This window comes from Benincasa hispida, chromosome 7, assembly GCF_009727055.1.
Source record: "Benincasa hispida cultivar B227 chromosome 7, ASM972705v1, whole genome shotgun sequence".
In the NCBI taxonomy this organism is placed as follows: domain Eukaryota; kingdom Viridiplantae; phylum Streptophyta; class Magnoliopsida; order Cucurbitales; family Cucurbitaceae; genus Benincasa; species Benincasa hispida.
Window position 1 is genome coordinate 36,070,006 of NC_052355.1, and position 20,540 is coordinate 36,090,545.

Genomic DNA, 20,540 nt, shown 5'->3' on the forward strand with positions numbered 1-20,540 from the left:
TACCGTTTTAAAAAAAATCTTGGAACACCCTTATTAAGTCACCCTTCAGGATGTTCCAAGATTTTTTTTATAAAACTCGCCTGTCATATTGTCAGGACCAGGGGATTTAAGGTTCCCCAAATAAAAAACCACATCACAAATTTCGCAAGGAAGAGAAGTCCTGAGGACTTAAAGCCCACCATTCGGGGCCTTCTACTCCATACAGGCTGGAGTAGAAGGCAAGGATTTCAGACATAATCTCATTTTCATTCAAAAGAACCCGACCTTCGCTGTTTTCCAGAGCAGAGATGATGTTTTTTTTTCCAGAGCAGAGATGATGTTTTTACTTTTTCAAGCCGAAACCCAATGGTGGAAAAAGTTGGAGTTCTCTGCCCCCTCCAGAAGTCACTCTAACTTACTTTTCTGGGCCCAAATTCTCTGCTCTTTGATGATGACCTCCATAAGAGCTCCCTTACAATCTTCTCTAGCTTTAATATCATCTTCCGAAAGAGGTCTCATCTCCTCCAGAGATGATCTTCTCAAGCAAAGATTTCTTTTGAGAAAAAGAAAAGATGTTTCCAAAGACCTAACTCCACGCTTTAAGATTCTGTTTCCTTTCAAAATAAATAAATAAATAACATAAAGATCAGGAAACTTTGGCCTCTCTATATCAAATAATATAGCTATTTCTTGTTCGTTAGGCTGGTCCTTATTCAACTCCTTATATGCTATTGTTTCTGTAGGCCCACTTCTTGTTTTCTGGTTAATGTTGGCTCTTTTATATTCTTTCAATTTTTTTTCTTAATTAAAGTTTGGTTTTTCGACTTAACAAAAAATAGTTCCAATTTGGTAGTTTGAGTTATAATTTGAGACATTATATTATCTGATCATTTTATAGCGATTCTTCTAACAGTTGGTTGCATTATGTTTTCTTTCAGTGTTTCTCTTTCTATATGATTTTCCCCATTTACTCATGCACACACAAAGTATTTTTGTTAGAAAGTTGGAGTTGGGTTATGCAGTGAACTTTTACGTACACATTTATTCATGCTCATTGACTAGGTTTTTTATTTTTGTATTCTGCAGTATCTCTTCTTCTGTGATATAATTGTATCCCATTCTTGTTTTGTTTCAGCGAATGGTGATGATAATTTGGTAATGGGGCTGTGCATTGATCGAGTTTCTCTTCCTGGGAAGGTGATAGTTAGAGTTGGATTTGAAGATATGAGAGAAGTCTCGCCATATTGCATCCTTGTGTGTCTTACTTTAGAGGGAGATCTCATTATGTTTCAATTTTCTAGGTACTGCCTTTTATGTTTTAAAACGTCGTTTGTTATCGTACCCAAGGCCCAAGTCTATTTTTTCCTTGGATAAATGTTTCTATCTTTAGCTTTTAATAGCAGCCTGAATATTATGATTATCGCTCCTGATTTCCTTTTACTATGGGTTTTCAACTTTTCATGCAGTGTCAATGAAACAGAAGCTCCACATGAGACCGTTCCTGCTTGTGATGAGGAGGAAGATGATATAATAGTGCCTGCTGATGATCGGTCTCAACTCTCTTCTGAATCAAAGAAAGAGTTTAGAGAAGCAAACAATGATCTTAAGATGCAGGTTATGGAAAAAATCGCAATCAGTAGTGAGATTCCTGGGGAAAAAATTAAAATTTCAAACGACATCAAGTCTTCTAATAATGATCAAAGTCTAGTATCTAAAATAGGTGAGAGTGCAACTGTTGGTGCAGAGAGTAATACTAAAAGCCGGAAAGCAGATTCTTTCATTTATTCACAATCATTGAAGTCTTCTGTCCTGGAGAGATCCAACTACGAGATTGGGAACTTTGACAAGCCTGTTCAAAAATTTGGTCTCGGGCCTGTTTCTATTTCAGGGAAGTCTGTGGATGTGCATAGCCAGCCCTTTCCCAATGTAAAAGAATCAACGAAAAAATTGGGGTCAACTGGCTTGTTGGCTGCTTCTGAGTTATCCAGCGATAAAGCTATATTTTTAAATAAAATTGATCCCGTATCTTCAGTCTTAATTCCAAATTCTTTTCAAAGCAGCAAAACTGAGAATTATGTACCAAGTTTTGGTACAGCGAATTGTTTCGCAGGTTTTGCTGGAAAACCTTTTCAACCGAAGGATGTTCCAAGTACATTAACACAAAGTGGGAGACAAGTAATGGGAGGTGCTGGTAAAATTGAATCTTTACCAGTGATACGTAGCTCACAAATATCATTGCAAGACAACTTGCCGGGGAAAATTTCTAATGAGAAACATGATGGTTCAGACCGAAGTTACAGCAATGCCCCCCTGGCAAAACCAGTAAGTTCTGAACGAAATTTATCCAAACATTTTGCCAATGTGAACATACTCAATTCTAATATAGGAATGACTTGCTTTAAAATCTTCCATTCTTTTGCTTGCTCATACACCTCCAATCTGTCGTCTTTGGAAAAGAAATCTTTATAAAGATAATATACCTCCACTCCATTTCTACTAGTATAAAGGGAAGAGTGGATAAAATACTTGCATGAGCTTTCCTGTCCCGATATATTCCTCTTAGGAACATCTTGAATTAGAAAATAAGATTTCCCCTTCGTATTTTTTTGATTTGGTTAAATGATGGTCCCTGTATGTGACTAACAAAATAATGAGGCCACACGTTTTCATATATGGCTTCATATTGTATATTTACCATATAAGTTTCAACATATATGACTTCATATTGCATAGGCAACTGAAAAGCGTCTCACCCCCATAGCTGTGTTTCCCCTTATAATTTCTCAAGATTTTTTTCTAGTTTCTTCAATGCTTCCTTTTACTTTCAGATGAAAGAAATGTGCGAAGCATTGGACATGCTTCTGGAGTCTATAGAAGAGCCGGGTGGGTTCTTGGATGCCTGCACTGCTTTCCAGAAAAGCTCCGTTGAAGCTTTGGAGCTTGGCTTAGCCAGTCTTTTAGATGAATGTCAAATATGGAAGGTAATTGTCAATTGTTATTTTATATTACTCTCTCTTTTCATTAATTCAATGAATGAGGCTCATTTCTGTTTAAAAAAAAAGAAAAAGTTTCAGTTCGTTAATTATTTTCTCCTTTATTTTGTTAGACAGAATATGGTTATTAATTAGTGTAGCCTCATTATTTATTGCTAAAAGTACTAGATTCAGGAAAGGAGAAAAATGTGAAAAAGATATGTATGGAGTAGAAAGTGGTTGCAGAGCTTCTCATCCTAATAGTAATGGTCTGTGTAAGAGAATCAGAGATTAGCAGAGGAAAGAATAGAGAAATGACAATAGCTTGATGGAAGCATCACAAAAAAGAAAATACTTGAAAAGGAAAATGTATGCTATGAGAAAAGATGGCCAGTATTCCTTTCCTAGGGCCCAACAACGGGTCCTGGATACCAACTGAGGATCAACTAACTATGTTTGATTAGAAAGTTTAAGAAAGAGCTGACAAAAGGTAATAGGTAATTGATTTACAAATTACTCGATCTTAGAAAACATCAAAAGTATAATTCAGGTTTCAAGTCTTTTCTAGGAATGGGACTCATCGAAGATTTATTGCTATGATTAGTTGCTTGAATTTCTTTGTTGATTGTTTACTCAGTTTGCTGTTTATGTGGATTTAATGGGGTTTCTGTAGACATCTAATGTTATATTGTATGTTGAAGAAATTGGCACAAAGGAAGAGAAACAATCTCTTTTTGAAGAAAGAAAGTTTTATTTAGAAATATACAAGGATGAACACTTAGAAATTACTCTTTCACTCTCAAGGCACACTCACATTTCTACACTAACTCTCCAGCCTTGCTTGGCTCACATATGAGGCCACATCTCCTATTTATAGGCATGAGATCCTTGGACCTAGACTTTTCTTAGATCTAACTAATTCTAGATAATTCTATGAGATTATCCTTATCTAAAGGAGTTCTCTATAATTCCTTGGAGCCTAAAGAAACCCTAGGATATTTCTAGATCTTTTCTTTGAGATATATATTTACATATTTCAACCTAATTCTAGAAAAGTTTATTCTACATACTTCAATAGAAGCTTCTAGAATAGTTAGAGTTGCTTCTATTTCAACACACCCCCTCAACACTAACTATTCTAGCTTTTTCCATCATCTCAAATTATTGTTGAAACTTTGCATGCTTAGATGCTCTTAGCCTTTTGGCACTATGTCCCAACATCTATGTCTTCTCAATGTGTCCAGTTCTTCCATGGCCTTTCTCCATTGGATATTCTATGACGCTTCTTCGTATGTCGTTGGTTCTTCAAATATTGCTAATATTGCGTTTGCATACCTGGAATTTGGTATTCTTTGCCTGGTTGATCTCCGTAATTGTAGTTCTCGATCATGTGCACAACCATGCCAAGGACTTAGCGTCCTTAGTTGCTCTTTTTCGTCTTCGTCATTTTTTTCTTCTCTTTCTATTGGAACCTGTTGCACTTGGCTTATCTCTCTCTTTTTTTTTTTATCCTTCTTTGAAAGTTTTCTCATCCTTAGGTGTATTTTTTTATTCGGGTGCCTGCCATGACAATGTTTCATCAACGGTTAACATTTCTTGATGTATAGCATTGTTCACCAACAAAATCAATGCACTGTGTCCTTGGGTGCTTTTGCTTATCCATGTAGGTGCCTGCATCTAACATGATATAGATGGAGTCCACTCCTTCTCCCTCCATTAATAGCGTACCACTGATATTGAGATGTCGGTACACCTTGACACCATGAGGTCCAAACACAGCGAAGTTGCTTGCTGATGTCAATTGAGATACTGACACCAAATTCTTCTTCATTCTAGGCACATAAAATATGTTCTCCAGTTCCACTTGATTGGAACTAGAGCAAGGCATTATCATAGTTTTGCCAATATGGGCTATTGGCAACTTCGAGTCGAATGCAGTTACAATAACTCGGCTTCCTTCGTACTCAACTGTGTTTTGCAGCTTCCTCTTATCTCCTGTCATGTGGTTAGAGCAACCTGAATCAACAATCCAGTCATTTTCATAATTTATCTCTTCTGCATGGAGAGTCAACACTTCATTCTCCACCACATTGGATGTGGACTGGGCTTGCATATGCTCTAGCAAAGCATGCCTCTGCATCCCATTCTTCTTCACTGATGCTTTCACCCTGGGAGGTGACGGCGTTGCTTTCTGCTGCCTTTTTCTTTCAACGACAATCTTTGGCATAATGGCCTATCTTTCCACAGTTATAACATTCACCATTTTTTCTATGCTCGTGATTTTGATTAGTTTTACTAGCTCCCCCTACTTGAGAGTGTTTTGGAGTTTCTTCATCACCTTTTGATCCTACTTTCTTTTGATATTTTGACTGACCTTTTCTTTAGCCACTATAGAGCGCTTCTTCATTATTGCTCTTTATTGTGACCTCCGACATTTGCTTAGCCAATGCTTCTTGACTGGTAAGCATATTTTCTAAGTCAATTAGAGAAGGTTGTACTGCCCAACCTTGAATAGCAGCAATAAAGTTTCTATATTCAGGTGTAAGTCCACGAATAATAATTCTTCTCATCCCTGATTCTGAAATCGCGGAAGTAGGATCCAATTAAGAGATTTCCCGACATAAAGTTTTTACCTTGGTGAAGTATTGGTTGACAGGAGCTTGTTCTCTAGAAATTGCAATCTCGCATCATTTTTCTTCGAGAAAAGTGAGGCAAACGTGTTCCATGCTACCTTTGGTGTCTCCACTGTATTGATGTGCTCCAACATTTCTTCATCAATTGTTGTTTTGATTGCAAACATGGCCATACTTGCCTTGATATTCCATTTCTTCAAAGCAGCAGTAGCATCCTCAGGTGGACTGACTTCAGTGCCTCCCACAACATCTATAGGCCTTGGCCTTAGAGATACGACTTCATGCATGTGGACCATGTTTTGTAGTTTTGAATGTTGAGCTTTTTGATTCCTCCAACAACTTGACGGTCTCCCATCACCTTGTAGTGATGAATGCACTCCATGAGTAGCTGTGTCCCAGACAACAAGCTTCACAATCCCAGACTGTACTCGATCTTCAGAAGCTCCACCACAACAACCTATGCTAGCTTGGCTCTGATACCACTTGTTGAAGAAATTGGCACAAAAGGAAGAGAATCTCTTTTTGAAGAAAGAAACTTTTATTTAGAAATATACAAGGATGAACACTTAGAAATTACTCTTTCACTCTCAAGACACTCACTCACTTTTCTACACTAGCTCTCTAGCTTTGCTTGGCTCATATATGGGGCTACATCTCCTATTTATAGACATGAGATCCTTGGACCTCAAGGAATAGGATTTTTCTAGACTTCTCTTAGATCTAACTAATTCTAGATAATTCTATGAGATTATCCTTATCTAAAGGAGTTCTAAAATTCCTTGGAGCCTAAAGAAACCCTTGGATATTTCTAGATCTTTTCTTTGAGATATATTTATATATTTCAACATAATTCTAGAAATGTCTATTATACATAGTTTAATAGAAGCTTCTAGAATAATTAGTGTTGTTTCTAATTCAACATTGTTCTTTTGCATATTATCTTTGGAATAATTTGTTGTTTTGGATTAATTTTATCAGTAGTCAGTATCAATCAATTCTTGTGAGAGCAGATTTGGTTCGCACTCAGGTATAATAGATAAATATTGTGGACCCTGGCTAGATCTCTCTTCTTGAGTGACAGTGTCCATTTTTTTTTTTTTTTTTTAAATTATCCTTTATGTTACATTTTTCCTTGATTGGACTCCCTTTCTCTAGTGGCAATCTTCCTTTTCGTGGGCTTAGCGTTTTTTTTGGATGCCATTGTTTTTGTTTTTTTTTCTTCCATTTTTCCTCAGGAAGTTTTGTTCTTTATAAAAAAAAAAAAAGTGTAAGACCCCTAGTTATGGTAATATTAGGATTATGTTAGGTATCCAATCTGCAAATAGTAAAATACCCAACAAGACAATTCCCAAGAAATAGAGCAAGGCTCTAGAACGATTTATTTATATACTTCTAGGGAAAATTACAATGGAAATTAACAACAAGATTATAAGAAAGATAGCCAATAGAACAGTGACTTACCAACACTTTCAAGAGGGCTGGAAATCCTCTCCCAATATTTCCAAAACTAGAAAATCCCACTAAATTCTTCATACCTTTCTCTCACCCCTCTCTCCTTATTTATAACTGAAATTCATAACAAACTTACTATCTAATTACTTATATGCCCCTTCTAACCTCCCTACTAATATTCTACCAATATTCTTATTATTTCTATAGCTAGGGGCCTTACAATATTAGTAGAATATTAATATAGTTATCAGGAGGGCATATTAGTAATTAGCTATTAGGTTTGTTAGGGCCCTTTAGTTATAAATAGAGGGAATGGAATGAGAGGAAGGCATGAAGAATTTTATGTGAGGATTTCCTAATTGGGAATTTGGGAGAGGATTTCTCAACCCTCTAGAATGTGTTGTGTATTATCTTGTTACTATTTCTTTTAATATTTCAATATATTTTCATGCTTGATTGTTCTTGAGTCCATTCCTTGTTATTGAGTTTGTTTCTGTTAGGAAGGTTCCTAACAAATTGGTATAAAATGTAAGACCCCTAGTTATGGTAAGGATTTATTAGTAGAATATTAATATAGTTATTAGGAGGGCATATTAGTAATTAGCTATTAGGTTTGTTAGGGTTTTTTAGTTATAAATAGAGGGAATGGGTTGAGAGGAAGGTATGAAGAATTTTATATGAGGATTTCTTAATTGGGAATTTGGGAGAGGATTTCTCAGCCCTTTAGAATATGTTGAGTATTATCTTGTTACCATTTCTTTTAATATTTTAATATATTTTCATGCTTGATTGTTCTTGAGTCCATTCTTTATTATTGAGTTTGTTCTTGTTAGGAAGGATCCTAACAAATTGGTATCAGAGCTCTTCTTTCTTGGGAGTATTGTTTTTACTATGGGTCGAGGTCAGAGGCTAGAATCAGTGTTGTTGGAGATACAAGGAGAGATGAAGACAATACAACAAAGAATCAAGTAGTTTCAACAAAGAGACAGAGAAAGAAAAGAAAGATGAGTAGCAACTATTGAAGCGGAGAAAGAAGAATTGACAAATAAAAGGTCAGAAAAACAAGAAGCGGTTGTTGCTGGAGTTGAACTTGAAGTTCCCAATGAGCTTCTAGTGGAATGCTTATTTGTGGAGGGATCTTCCCGAATATTGAAAGGCATCAATGAAGGAGTGGTGCTTATTCTAGCAAGATCCGTTGAGAGAAAATGGACACCAAAGATAGAACGGATGTGGTCGAGAGAAACAAAAAGTAAAAAAGAGGAAGGTGATGAGAGGCTCCATAGCAAAGAAGAAAAAGAGAAAAAAAAATGAGTCGAAGATGGAGAAATCAGGGAGGAAGAGAAACTTGATTGTTCGTGTCCATCGTCGATGGCGAAAGGCGAGATGGTCAGAGACAAGGACTCGATGGAAATGGAAATGCCGATCAGAGGGAGTAGAAGCTCCAAAGAGGCGAAGTGATTAACAAAGGAAAAATAATCGAACGAAGAATTGTTGGAAGTTGAACTATTTGAGGAACAAATGGTGGAGAAATCGAGATATCAGATGGAAGAAGAATCGACGAATGCCAGCATGGTTGGTGATGAAATTTCGGAACTAGCATTAACCGTACTACATTGTGTTCTGCTCACATGTTGTCAATCTGTGTCATTATCGAAGCACTCACCGCCGACCATTGCCAAGGAGGCTGAAGAAGACGATGAACAGGAAGGCGGGAGAAGAAAATTCAATGGGTAACAAGGGAAATTATACGATGAGAAAGAAGAAAATTATAAAGAAAGCTAGGGATACCAATGAAGGAAAAATTAAGGATGGACGGCTTTCTGTCTGCCACTGGCGTCGAGGGATTGTTGTGGGTGAACCTTAGGCAGGTGTTTCTCGAGGTGGTAAGCATTGTGGGTGGTAATGTTAGTTTTTTGTTCGATGTCCGGCGAGCTATGATCGTAGCAGTTGAAAGGTTGTGCGGTGGAGGGGAACATCTTGATGATCAGACGGATGTGGGCGAATTGGGGACAGCGGGAAAGATGAAACTAAGGCCAGAAGTATACATGAAGGAGTTGTTGGAAGAAAAGAAAATGCAGAGAAAGAGGGCGTGGGCAGTGGAAGGAGACAAAGACTTGAAGATGGTGCTGTTTTCTTTTTCTATGAAGAGGTGGGATGTGTCGGGAGGTGAGGGCAACAAGTGGAATAAAATTGCAGAAGTTGGATATGGGCTGCTTAATCGGCTGAACATAAATGGATTAGTTGAAACCCAAATTGGACACTTTTCTTTCCAAGGAGGCTGGTGATTTGGGTTAAGTGTTTTATCTCAATTAAAAAAAAAAGAAAAAGGAAAAAAAAAAAGTAACCGTCCTTTTTTTTTTTGTGATCTTGTTTTGTAAGCACACCTTGAGGACAAAGTGTCTTCGAAGGGGTGAGTAATGTAAGATCCCTAGTTATGGTAATATTAGGATTATTAATAGAATATTAATACAGTTATTAGGAGGGCATATTAGTAATTAGTTATTAGGTTTTTTAGGGCTTTTTAGTTATAAATAGGGAATGAGTTGAGAGGAAGGTATGGAGAATTTTATGTGAGGATTTCCTAATTGGGAATTTGGAAGAGGATTTCTCAGCCCATTAGAATCTACTGAGTATTATCTTGTTACTGTTTCTTTTAATATTTCAATATATTTTCATGCTTGATTGTTCTTGTGTCCATTCCTTGTTATTGAGTTTGTTCTTGTTAGGAAGGATCCTAATAGAATGCCCTTATTTCCTCCCTCGAAGTTTAGGTTATTTTTAATTCTTGCAATTTGAATTATATATGCTTTAATTTCGGGTTCTTTGTTTAAGGCCCCTTTTCTTTTCTTCTTTACGATATCCCTTTCCTTGCTATTAATAGATTTATCTAACATGCTAATTTCATTTTCCTCTCTTTGTAGAGCACAATGAATGAACGTGCGCAGGAGGTACAAAATCTCTTTGACAAAATGATACAAGGTATTGGAACCTCAATTTTTTGTTTGTTTATACTACGTTATTGATGGTTACCCTGTTGCCGTGAAGCGTTCCTTGTCAATCTAGCTAATATTGGAGAAGTGCCTTTTGTTTTTGAATGCATTGAATATTTGTCGTGAACTATAAAGTTCCACGTATATCCCTACATTCAAGCTAAAATTTCTATCTAAAAATTCTTATGGGTTATCATGGGAATTTGATTGAGATTTGCGAATAATAAGGCAGGAGATCAGGAGTACTGGGATTTGGTTGAAATATGTAGCAATCAAGTTGACTTGGTTAAATATCAAATTGTAAATCATAATGAATTAGGGCCTGTTTGGTAGACAACTCAGATCCGGTATTATGGTTCTCAGATTCTCTGAGCTCAGTAAATATGTGTATGGTTGACAATCTGAGTTCTGTTTTCGGAAATTGTTTTTGGATTTTGTGATCCAAACAGTGCAAATTCTAAAAACTAGCTTTTTTATGTTTTCAGTGTATCCAGATTTTGAATTCAAAATTTTAAAATGCAAAATTGTATTAAAAATGATAAAAACAATAACAAATATACTATTTCATATTATAGACTCAATTATTTTTGTTAAATTATCATATGTAATATATTACATATTATATATTATATGATGTTACAAAATAATAATTATACGAAAATTTGAACGTAAAAAAGTTCATAAATTAATTAGTAATGGTTTATATTCAACCTAGTATGTAGTGAGTAACTAAATATATTTTCAATCATATTTTGAAAAAATTATTAAATTGGAATTTAATTTTTGAATCTGCTACCAGACACATATCTGAAAACATGAAATACAACTCTATTTTTATTTTATTTCTTGTTTTCAAATTGTCTATCAAACAATTCCTTAATATGCACACAACTTCATTTATATTTTACATTTTCAGTTTATTTGGTTTCAGTTTTGTCAAAGAAGACATACATTGAAGGTATTGTTATGCAAGCTTCCGACAGCAAGTATTGGGAACAATGGGATCGTCAAAAGTTGAGTTCAGAATTAGAGTTAAAGCGACAACACATCTTAAAGATGAATCAGGTAGTCTATTCTGTTTCAAAAGCCAATGAATTTCCCCAATTTCAGATGAGATTGACGCATGTCTTTCTTCTTTTTTCCAGAATATGACTAACCAGTTAATTGAGTTAGAAAGACATTTTAACGGCCTTGAATTGAATAAGTTTGGTGGAAATGAGGAAAGTCAAGTGAATGAAAGAGCTCTTCAAAGGAAATTTGGTTCTTCGAGGTACTTCCAATCCTTTTTTTCTGGCTCTTAGATGTAGAGCCTTATCCTTCTTCTCTCTTTGTTCTTCATTTGTATTGTTTTGTTTCTATGCTTTTATTTATTCACTCATTTCCGGAGTTTTTATCTTTTGAGTAATAGTCTCTTTTCATTATATCAATGAAAAGTTTTGTTCCTAATGTTGAAAGTCTTGCCTGAGCATGATGATTGAAATGAATTAATTTAGTGCTGTTTTTAAATATAGGAAAATGAGCCAACTTATCACCAAATCTAGCAAAATATGATATCAATGATAGACAGTGATAAATAGTGACATTTATCAGTGTTTATCAATGATAAATAGTGACATTTTTCTATATTTGAAAATATTTCCAGCAGTTTTGCCATTTAAAACAATTACCTATTAATTTATTCTCTATTGTCTTGCACTTTTCAGCTGGTTTTTTCTTGAGTAGCCTGACACGGGTTTCTTCATCAAAATTTGTTGCAGGCATAGTCATTCATTACATAGTTTGAATAACATAATGGGATCTCAATTAGCAGCAGCTCAACTTCTTTCTGAAAGTCTATCAAAACAATTGGCTGCACTCAATATAGAATCACCCTCTTTAAAAAGGCAGAGTGTCACGAAGGAATTGTTTGAGACTATTGGACTTACTTATGATGCTTCTTTCAGTTCTCCAAATGTGAACAAAATTGCAGAAACTTCTAGCAAGAAGCTGTTACTTTCTGCTGATTCTTTTTCACATAAAGATACATCGAGAAGAAAACAGTGGAGTGGAACGAAAAATTCTGAAGCAGAAACTGGGAGAAGGAGAAGAGATTCACTCGACAGGGTACTGTTCCGTTGAACTTCTATTTTTCTATTTTTACCTGTGGTTCATATAGCATTTTTTTGTTAATTGAAAATGAGATTCATATTACATGAATAATATAAATATGGATTAAGTGCCATATACGGAAGATGGTCCAGAACTTGGTAAGCTCTCTAACCACTTTTCTTCATATGTCTGCCCATGGGCTTCTTTTATAGAATGTAGTTAGAACAGTGGTTAGAGGATGCGTATGGCCCACTTTTCCTTGATGGTAACTAATGAGTTCTTGTATGAAAAGTATCAGAGTGGTGTCACTCTTGCTGACAAGAAACCCTTTACAACACTGCTTTTAGCTATATTTTGGGCTTCCCCTTTTAACATAGTCACATAAAATTTAAGAGAAAACAATCCCCGAAAGCTCTGAGCTACCTGCAAGAGTTACTATTGTACTATTATGGTTTTAAGTTTTGCATTCGTCATGTTGTCATGTCTATTAGTTGTTGGGTCTGAAAATACAAGTATACTACTACCAACTAATATTCAAATTTAAAGTATTTGCATCTAAGAATGGCCATCTCTAGTAGCAGCATCTACATGAAGAATGATATTCATGTACTTCCTCCATAAAAGCCTATGGTCTCTGAAGTCTTGCATTGCAGTCAGGAATGCACGAACTGAGTGTTCTTTGAATTTCTTATCTCCATCCTCTCAAGTTGATCATTCATCTATCTGTTCTTAGCAGGTTCAAAATGGGATTGTTTATCTAGTACTTTCTCTTTAAGAGGATTTCCTTCATCCCATTCAGTTTTTTATTTTTATTTTTAATTTTTTACAATTAATAACAATAATAATAATAAAAACTTTTAAAAGAAAAGTAACATCAAGTTCATTGTCTATGTGCTCATAAGCAATTATCCTTTTTCCTTGTTAGATTTTCATGACTAACATATCTTGCAATGAAGTGCACAATCTGACATGGCTGATTCTGTTTTGTACTCATAGTCTAATAATTATGCAGACTTATTATGCTTTTGTGTCCTAACATTTATTCCTAATAAAATTGATGCAGAACCTGGCTAGTGTCGAACCTCCAAAAACAACTGTTAAGAGGATGCTTTTGCATGGAATACCCTCCTCTGATGAGAAACTATTTCGGTCTCATACACCTGACGGGGCAGCAACAGTTGCATGGCCAGCTAGTCGCTTAACATCATCTATGTCATCATCATCATCCAAAAATGCAGGTAATCCCTAAGATGAAGCGTAAGCGGAAGGTTTCTATGGTCATTTGCTTGCTTGCAGATTTCACAAATTCTATAAAATCTATTTCTTGTTCCTTTTGAGTTTTGAATGTTTCAGTTTGTGGGTATTAATAGGAGATTTCTTGGTAATAGTAATAGAATGTTGATGAGGGCATAGTGATAATTAGCTAGAGGTGCTTTGGTTATAAATAAGGGAAGTTGTGCACCTTAGGAGGGGGAAATCATTTTGGTATCCTTTGTAGATTTGTTGAGGGAGAGACATAGTCTTCATGAATGGCTATTGATATTGAAATAAAGTTATTTTTGATGTTTTCATATATTTTTCGTGTTTTGATAACCTAACATTCAAGCTTATATTTATTTTACATATGCAGGACATGACTCTGAGAACCCAGCAACTCCTTTTATGTGGGCTAGCCCTTTACAACCATCAAATATCTCCAGACAGAAATCTCAACCATTGCAAAAAACTAATGCTACAGCGCCATCACTGTCGGTATTTCAATCATCACATGAAATGCTGAAAAAAAGTAATAATGAAGCTTTCAGTGTGACTTCAGAAAACAAATTTACTGAAAAGTCGAAAGCTTCTGATTTCTTCTCAGTCACTAGGACCGACTCTGTTCAGAAATCTAATACAAACCTTGATAAAAAACCATCCATCTTTACAATATCATCTAAGCAGATGGCGACACCGAAAGATTTTATTGATACCTCTAATTTGGACAATCAGAAGACTGCTAACTCAAAGGAGAGGCATACAACTACAAGTCCACTTTTTGGATCTGCAAATAAACCTGAATCTGCATCTGTTGGTACGATGTCTTCTCTGGTTCCTACTGTTGATGAAGCAAGAAAAGAAAAAAGGTCACTGAAGACGATTTCACCATCAGTTCCAGCACCAACACCAGCACGGTTCAATAGTCCTTCAAGTTCATCGACTTTATTTTCAGGATTTGCTGTAAGCAAACCTCTTCCTAGTTCTGCTGCTGCTATAGATCTCAATCAACCTCTTTCAACATCAACCCAATTGAACTTCTCCTCTCCAGTTGTTTCTGTTTCTGATTCCCTATTTCAGGCAACTAAGATGGTATCAACATCATCTACTCTATCTTCCTTGAATCCTATATTGGAGTCCTCAAAAAAAGAGCTACCTGTTTCGAAATCAGAGGGTGATACTGAAAAGAAAACACCAGCTTCAAAGCCTGAGTCTCATGAACTGAAATTTCAGCCTTCTATAACACCTGCTAATAAAAATCATCTAGAGCCAACTTCGAAAACCCAGACAGTTCCCAAAGATGTTGGAGGACAGATTCCAAATGTAATAGGGGATGCTCAACCACAACCGCCATCTGTTGCTTTTGCTTCATTACCTTCACCAAACTTAACTTCTAAGACTTCTGGTAATGGTAGAAATGAAACTTCAAACGTGACGGTTACTCAGGATGATGATATGGACGAGGAGGCTCCAGAGACGATTAACAATGTTGAGTTTAATTTGAGCGGCTTGGGAGGATTTGGAAATAGCTCTTCCCCTATGTCAGGTGCTCCTAAACCAAATCCATTTGGTGGTTCATTTGGTAATGTGAATGCAACCTCAATGACCTCTTCCTTTACTATGGCATCTCCTCCTAGTGGAGAGTTGTTTCGGCCTGCATCGTTTAGCTTCCAGTCTCCATTGGCTTCACAAGCAGCATCACTACCCACAAATTCAGTTGCATTCTCTGGTGGCTTTGGCTCTGCAATGGCTACTCAAGCCCCTTCGCAAGGTGGGTTCGGTCAGCCTGCTCAGATTGGAGTAGGGCAGCAAGCACTTGGTAATGTTCTTGGTTCATTTGGGCAATCAAGACAGCTTGGTCCTAGTCTCCCTGGAACTGGTTCAGGATCCCTTGGCAGTTTTAGTGGTGGCTTTACTGGTATGAAACCGGTTGCAGTTGGTGGGTTTGCCGGTGTTGGTTCAAGTGGTGGTAGTGGTGGGTTCGCTGGTGTTGGTTCAGGGGGTGGTGGCGGTTTTGGTGGTGTTGGTTCGGCTGCCGGTGGTTTCGCTGGCACAATCTCAACTGGTGGTGGATTTGCTGGTGCTTCCGCTACAACGGGAGGTTTTGCAGGTGCTGCAGGCGGTGGTTTTGCAGGTGCTGCAGGTGGAGGCTTTGCAGGTGCTGCAGGTGGATTTGGGGCGTTTGGTAGTCAGCAAGGAAGCGGCGGTTTCTCTGCTTTTGGTGCTGCTGCTGGTGGAGCTGGAGGAACTGGAAAACCTCCTGAGCTTTTCACCCAGATAAGAAAGTAGTTTCATGTTCACTAATGATAGGCAGAGGGTAGAATGTATATTTATTTTTGTTGTAACACCAGTTTTCAGCTTCTTCCTCTGTTTTTGGGGTCTTAGAAAATCTTCACATTATTGATTCAGGCATATATATGTTTTTATTTTATTTTATTTTGAATTACTTCTTGTTTGGTTTACTGTTCTGCTTGTAATTGTTATTAATTTGAGGTTATTTTGATTGTTCATTCATAACATGTACATTTAAAATAAAGTCCTGTTTATTCTTAGGATTTGTAGTGCAATGGTTCAAAACCAAACAATTTCCTTAAAAAATTATAGGAATTTTTAAAGGGAAAAAAAAAAAATCTCTAGTTTGAGGTTTCATTTAAGAATGAAATTAAGAGAATGGAAGAGATAATTTTTGGAATGGAAATATCACTTTTACTTTTATAATTTGGAAATTTTGTACGGATGATCCATTTTTTAAGTTCAGAATGTCAAATGACTCATTTATTTTAAAAAATAATGTCAATTGATCATCTGCTGACATCATTGCCATAAAATGCTCCTACCTCTTTGTCTTCTTACCTTTTTATTGAAAATTGACAAAAACTAAACTCTTCAAAGATAATGGCTTCGTATCGCTTATAAGTTTCGGACGGTCCCGCTGCGTTTGAAATCCATCATTTGGGATTGCTAAATCTTCCAGACAGATCGAATTTGATCAGTAAGTGATTTCAATCTATGCCGATTATGTCTTAAATTGATCAGTAACGGGGAAAGTATGGGTCGTTCTGGGGTTTAGAAATGTTGTAAGCCTATGGTTTTTTTGTTTTTTGGTTTTTGATATGTTATGAGGTTGAAGGCGTTAAAAAGAGAGAATGTGAGTGAAATTGGCGAGAGTGATATTGGAGAGAGTGACATCGGAAAGGGTGGGTCGTTCTGGGGTTTAGAAATACTGTGAACCTATGATTTTTTTGTTTGTTTGTTTGTTTTTTTTGTTTTTTTTTTTAAATTTTGTTTTTGATGTGGTCTGAGGTAGAAGGCGAGTAAAAAGAAAGAATGTGAGCGATACCAGAGAGAGCGACACAAATTTGACAATATCTAGTGAGAGTGGTTCTAGTGAGATTTAAACAGAATGTTGTGTTTACAATTTTTTTTTCTGAAGGAATTACTGATTGAATCTTTTTTCATGCAAGAGTCATTTAAGATGTCAACACGTTTCAGAATACCTGTAGTCGACCGATTTCCCGATCAAATAATGAGCTTGACCCACATTGCTAATGCAAACAAGACTGTGAAGGAGAAACTTACCCCACGACAATTAGAGACGTTCAAGAAAACAATTTTGAGCGATTTGTAGACATTGACATGGTGTTTAACGACCAAATTATCCACCATATGTTGTTGAGAGAAATGAAGAGCATGAGAGCTGACTCAATGAGATTCTCTGTTGGCGGAAAGGTTGTCACATTTTTGAAGGATGATTTTTTGTTGATGACTGATTTGTGGCGATCCTCTACGCAAGTTGATAAGAATGAGGAGTCTTCATATGAACTTGCAATCAAGTATTTTGGTAATCGAGTGATGAAGGACACATTACATATCAATCTACTAGAAGAACAATACAAGGAGTTAGAGTTCGAAGATGATTTGGATGTTGTGAAGATCATCTTAGTGTACTACACGGAGGTTGCAATGATGGGAAAGAACAAGCAGAAAAGTGCAGTGGAACTTAAACGATCTAAGGACGTTCAGATCATAGAGTATTACAACAATCTAGACTGGGGTACCATTATTTGGGAGAGGACACTCGATGCTATAAAGACTGCATTGAATGATAAGATTAGTTTATATAAGACGAAGGTGAAAGGAAATAAAAATTATGTCGAAAAGTACTCTTTGCGTGAATTTCCACAACCGTTCCAGGTAAATTTGCTTAACATAATAAACTTGTTGTTTAATTTAACATTACTATTATTGTTAATATATCTTAAATCTTATTTAGGTATGGACGTACAAGATTCTAGCAGTATCGATAGTTGGAAACATTGCTGAGCGAAGAAGCAAGGTGGCTTTGCCTCATATATTACGATGGTCATGCTCCCATTCAGTGTCCTTTAAAGTACTCGATAGAGACATATTCCAGTCTAACAATGTAAGTGTACTCTATACATAATATGTTTATTTGGTTGTTAAATTGACACTAACCATTTTACTGGGATGTTAATGCAGACAAAAATTAAAGAGGGTCTTGTCATGACTGACGCTGAGAGGGAGTTTCGGGATACCCTAGTGGACAGACGACCTATATTTGATCTAGGTGCCAATGATGATAGTGCTGAAAGCAGCAGTAGGTCGAGTAGTGGAGGTAGTTCTGAAAGTGATAATGATGATCGTCATGGAGGTAACAATGATGAACACGAGCATGTTGAGCACGAGGATGCTGAATGTGGAAGGGTGGAGGTAGGAACATACACACCTAGTGATGATATGTTCCATGATGTGGTGAGGGACGTACGCGATGAGGATGAGTTGACCCCACCTAATGTCCATCCTGCGGATTCCTATAGAGAGCGATCTATGGATGAGGAGTGTCCCGAGCATGCTGGCCAAGGGAGGGAGCCAATGCTAACGATTCTGTTTATTTGTACCTACAGAGTATTGATAGCTCACTATCGAGGTTGGATGACCGTATATCGAGTTTAGATAGTCATGTTGGAGTTGATGCTCTAAATCTCATAGGGTCCTATAGTTTGTAAACATTGTATGAACAAACTCTTTATGTGATAATAAAATATATTATGTTTTATTCACTTTGTCTATAAAATATGTGATATTTTAGTTGCATTAATCACAAATCAATAAACTAACATCCAAGGTTATCTTTATAAGTTAAACATGTATGTGGAGACATACAAGTGAATCATGTTTAAGTGATAACCTAAATGGTCTGTAGTAGATGGATAAGGCTGAGTACCTTATCCTGGTGACACTACGAGTATGGCCCACTTTGTATGTGTTACAATTGTTGTAAAGTGCTACAAATGATTTAATCTTGATCATTCATGTATTAGATATGCGAGCGGGGATATTCTATACAAAAGAAGTTTGTATAAGACTAGACCACGAAATGTTTAGTTTCATTATATAACACCGTTTATAATAGAGACTTACATTTTACCAGGATGATGATAGGTAACATGACCTGAATCTTGAGTGAGTTGTGAACTCTTGCCTATGAGGGCGGTTCTTTCATTTGTATGGATGATAGAGGCTAAATCGCCGACTCAACAAGCCTACCATTTTAGGGATTTGTTTGATTGGAGAGTTGGGAACACAGCTGCACAAGATGAAATTCACTCTTTCTTGCTCCCCTAAGGGTTGATTTTGGGTCTTGAACAATGTGGTGTCACACCCTCTTCTGACCCAAGAGAGGTTTAGTCATAGTAAGACTATGATCTATTGGTCATTAGAGGGATCAGTGTACTTAAGGAGTTAGATGTAACTACAGGGCCAAAACGATAATTTGGCCCAGCTGTACTTACGAGCAACTTATGAAGGGTCATCGTACTGTTGATTGGTTATATCCAATGAACACAGAAATATATCTGTAGTGCGATACGTTGTTTTTAACTCTACCCAGAAATATATTATGAAAAGAACCTAAGTATAAGTCTACCCGAAATAGAACACTTCAGTGTCAGTTTAATAACTTCTATATGATAGAGTTATTAAAAAACTTTAGTGGGAGATTAATAACATATACGATACGTTGTTTTTAACTCTCACGTCTCTAAGAGTTCACAATCCAGATTTAAGTGGTACTTCGTGTCACCCTGGGAGTGACCTCCCTACGGAGAGTATTTTTTTAGCTTAAATGTAGATTTCAATGAATAGGAGGAAGTTGTTTCAAGTAATATATCATAATACGATAAATAGATTTCAACTGCCACGTCTCATATAGTTTACATTGTGAGATTCATATGATGCTTCGTGTCACCCTGGGAGTGACCTCCCTACAAAAAGTTTTTTGTATGAGTCAATATCAAGGTAAATGGAGGAAGTAGTTCATAGTAAGTGGGTGAAAGATATGTGTCAATATATCCTGCGGTCTCCTCCATTAGTCTGAACCGTGAGATTCCTATGTTGCGCCTGCTGGTTAGCTTTAAGCGGCTCTTTACTAGTTGTTTTAGCAACGGCTATCCCACCGGAGGGTTGTAACATAGGATTCGAAACAACCCAGGCTTCAGTAAAATGAATAGAGTCTTATAGTTCCGTCTTGGATGTTGTCTTCTAATTCGGAGGCAAATTCATACCGTTCTACAGAATCTCAAAATGGCGGGTCACACTTACAAGAATTACTAAGTTGTTAGTAAAGATCTTGATCGAAAACGATAACTAAACGACTATAGGAATAAGAGTTATTCCGGAGACCAAAGGAATAAAAGTTATTTCGGGGATAGTGTTTGGTCAAAATTGTTTGTTTTAGTGAAGGAATATTTGACTGCACCACGGTAGCATATATTCTGACTCACTAAAATATCGTTGCAAATAAATAATGGTTATGGGTACATTATTACTTTTTGCTAAAACTTGACTTTGGATTTAGTTACAATTTGCTAATTAGATTTTGTTTGAATTTTATCAGCATGTCGAATTCTAGAATACTCGCTTCCGATGTATATAACAGTAAAATCAAATCAACAAACAAATTACTAACGGATGATTATACCAAAAGAGTTTTAACAGAGGATTGTCCTCTATCTCCCAATTCATTTGAAATTATGAATTATGTAGATGAGAATGCTGAATTCGAACAATAAGATAAATATGATTTACTTGTTATCGAAGCATGTTTAGTTGGAAAACGATAAAATCTGGATAATTGATCCAGGTGCCGCTAA

General features: G+C 36.4%; 1 protein-coding gene across 2 annotated transcripts in view; it reads left to right on the forward strand.

Annotated features, from left to right (window-relative positions):
- LOC120081376 (nuclear pore complex protein NUP214) overlaps positions 1–15,814 on the forward strand; it is a 38,982-nt gene extending 23,168 nt beyond the window's left edge. Inside the window, exons 8-16 of one of the 2 annotated variants that reach the window (XM_039036195.1) lie at positions 1,115–1,280; positions 1,446–2,301; positions 2,808–2,960; positions 9,958–10,015; positions 10,943–11,091; positions 11,172–11,296; positions 11,784–12,129; positions 13,178–13,352; positions 13,745–15,814. In XM_039036195.1, coding sequence (XP_038892123.1) covers positions 1,115–1,280; positions 1,446–2,301; positions 2,808–2,960; positions 9,958–10,015; positions 10,943–11,091; positions 11,172–11,296; positions 11,784–12,129; positions 13,178–13,352; positions 13,745–15,657 — 3,941 coding nt within the window. In that variant the 3' untranslated portion in view covers positions 15,658–15,814. The remainder of the gene's footprint in view (positions 1–1,114; positions 1,281–1,445; positions 2,302–2,807; positions 2,961–9,957; positions 10,016–10,942; positions 11,092–11,171; positions 11,297–11,783; positions 12,130–13,177; positions 13,353–13,744) is intronic. The other variant, XM_039036196.1, reaches the window with a different exon arrangement.
- Positions 15,815–20,540: the final 4,726 nt, after the last annotated feature.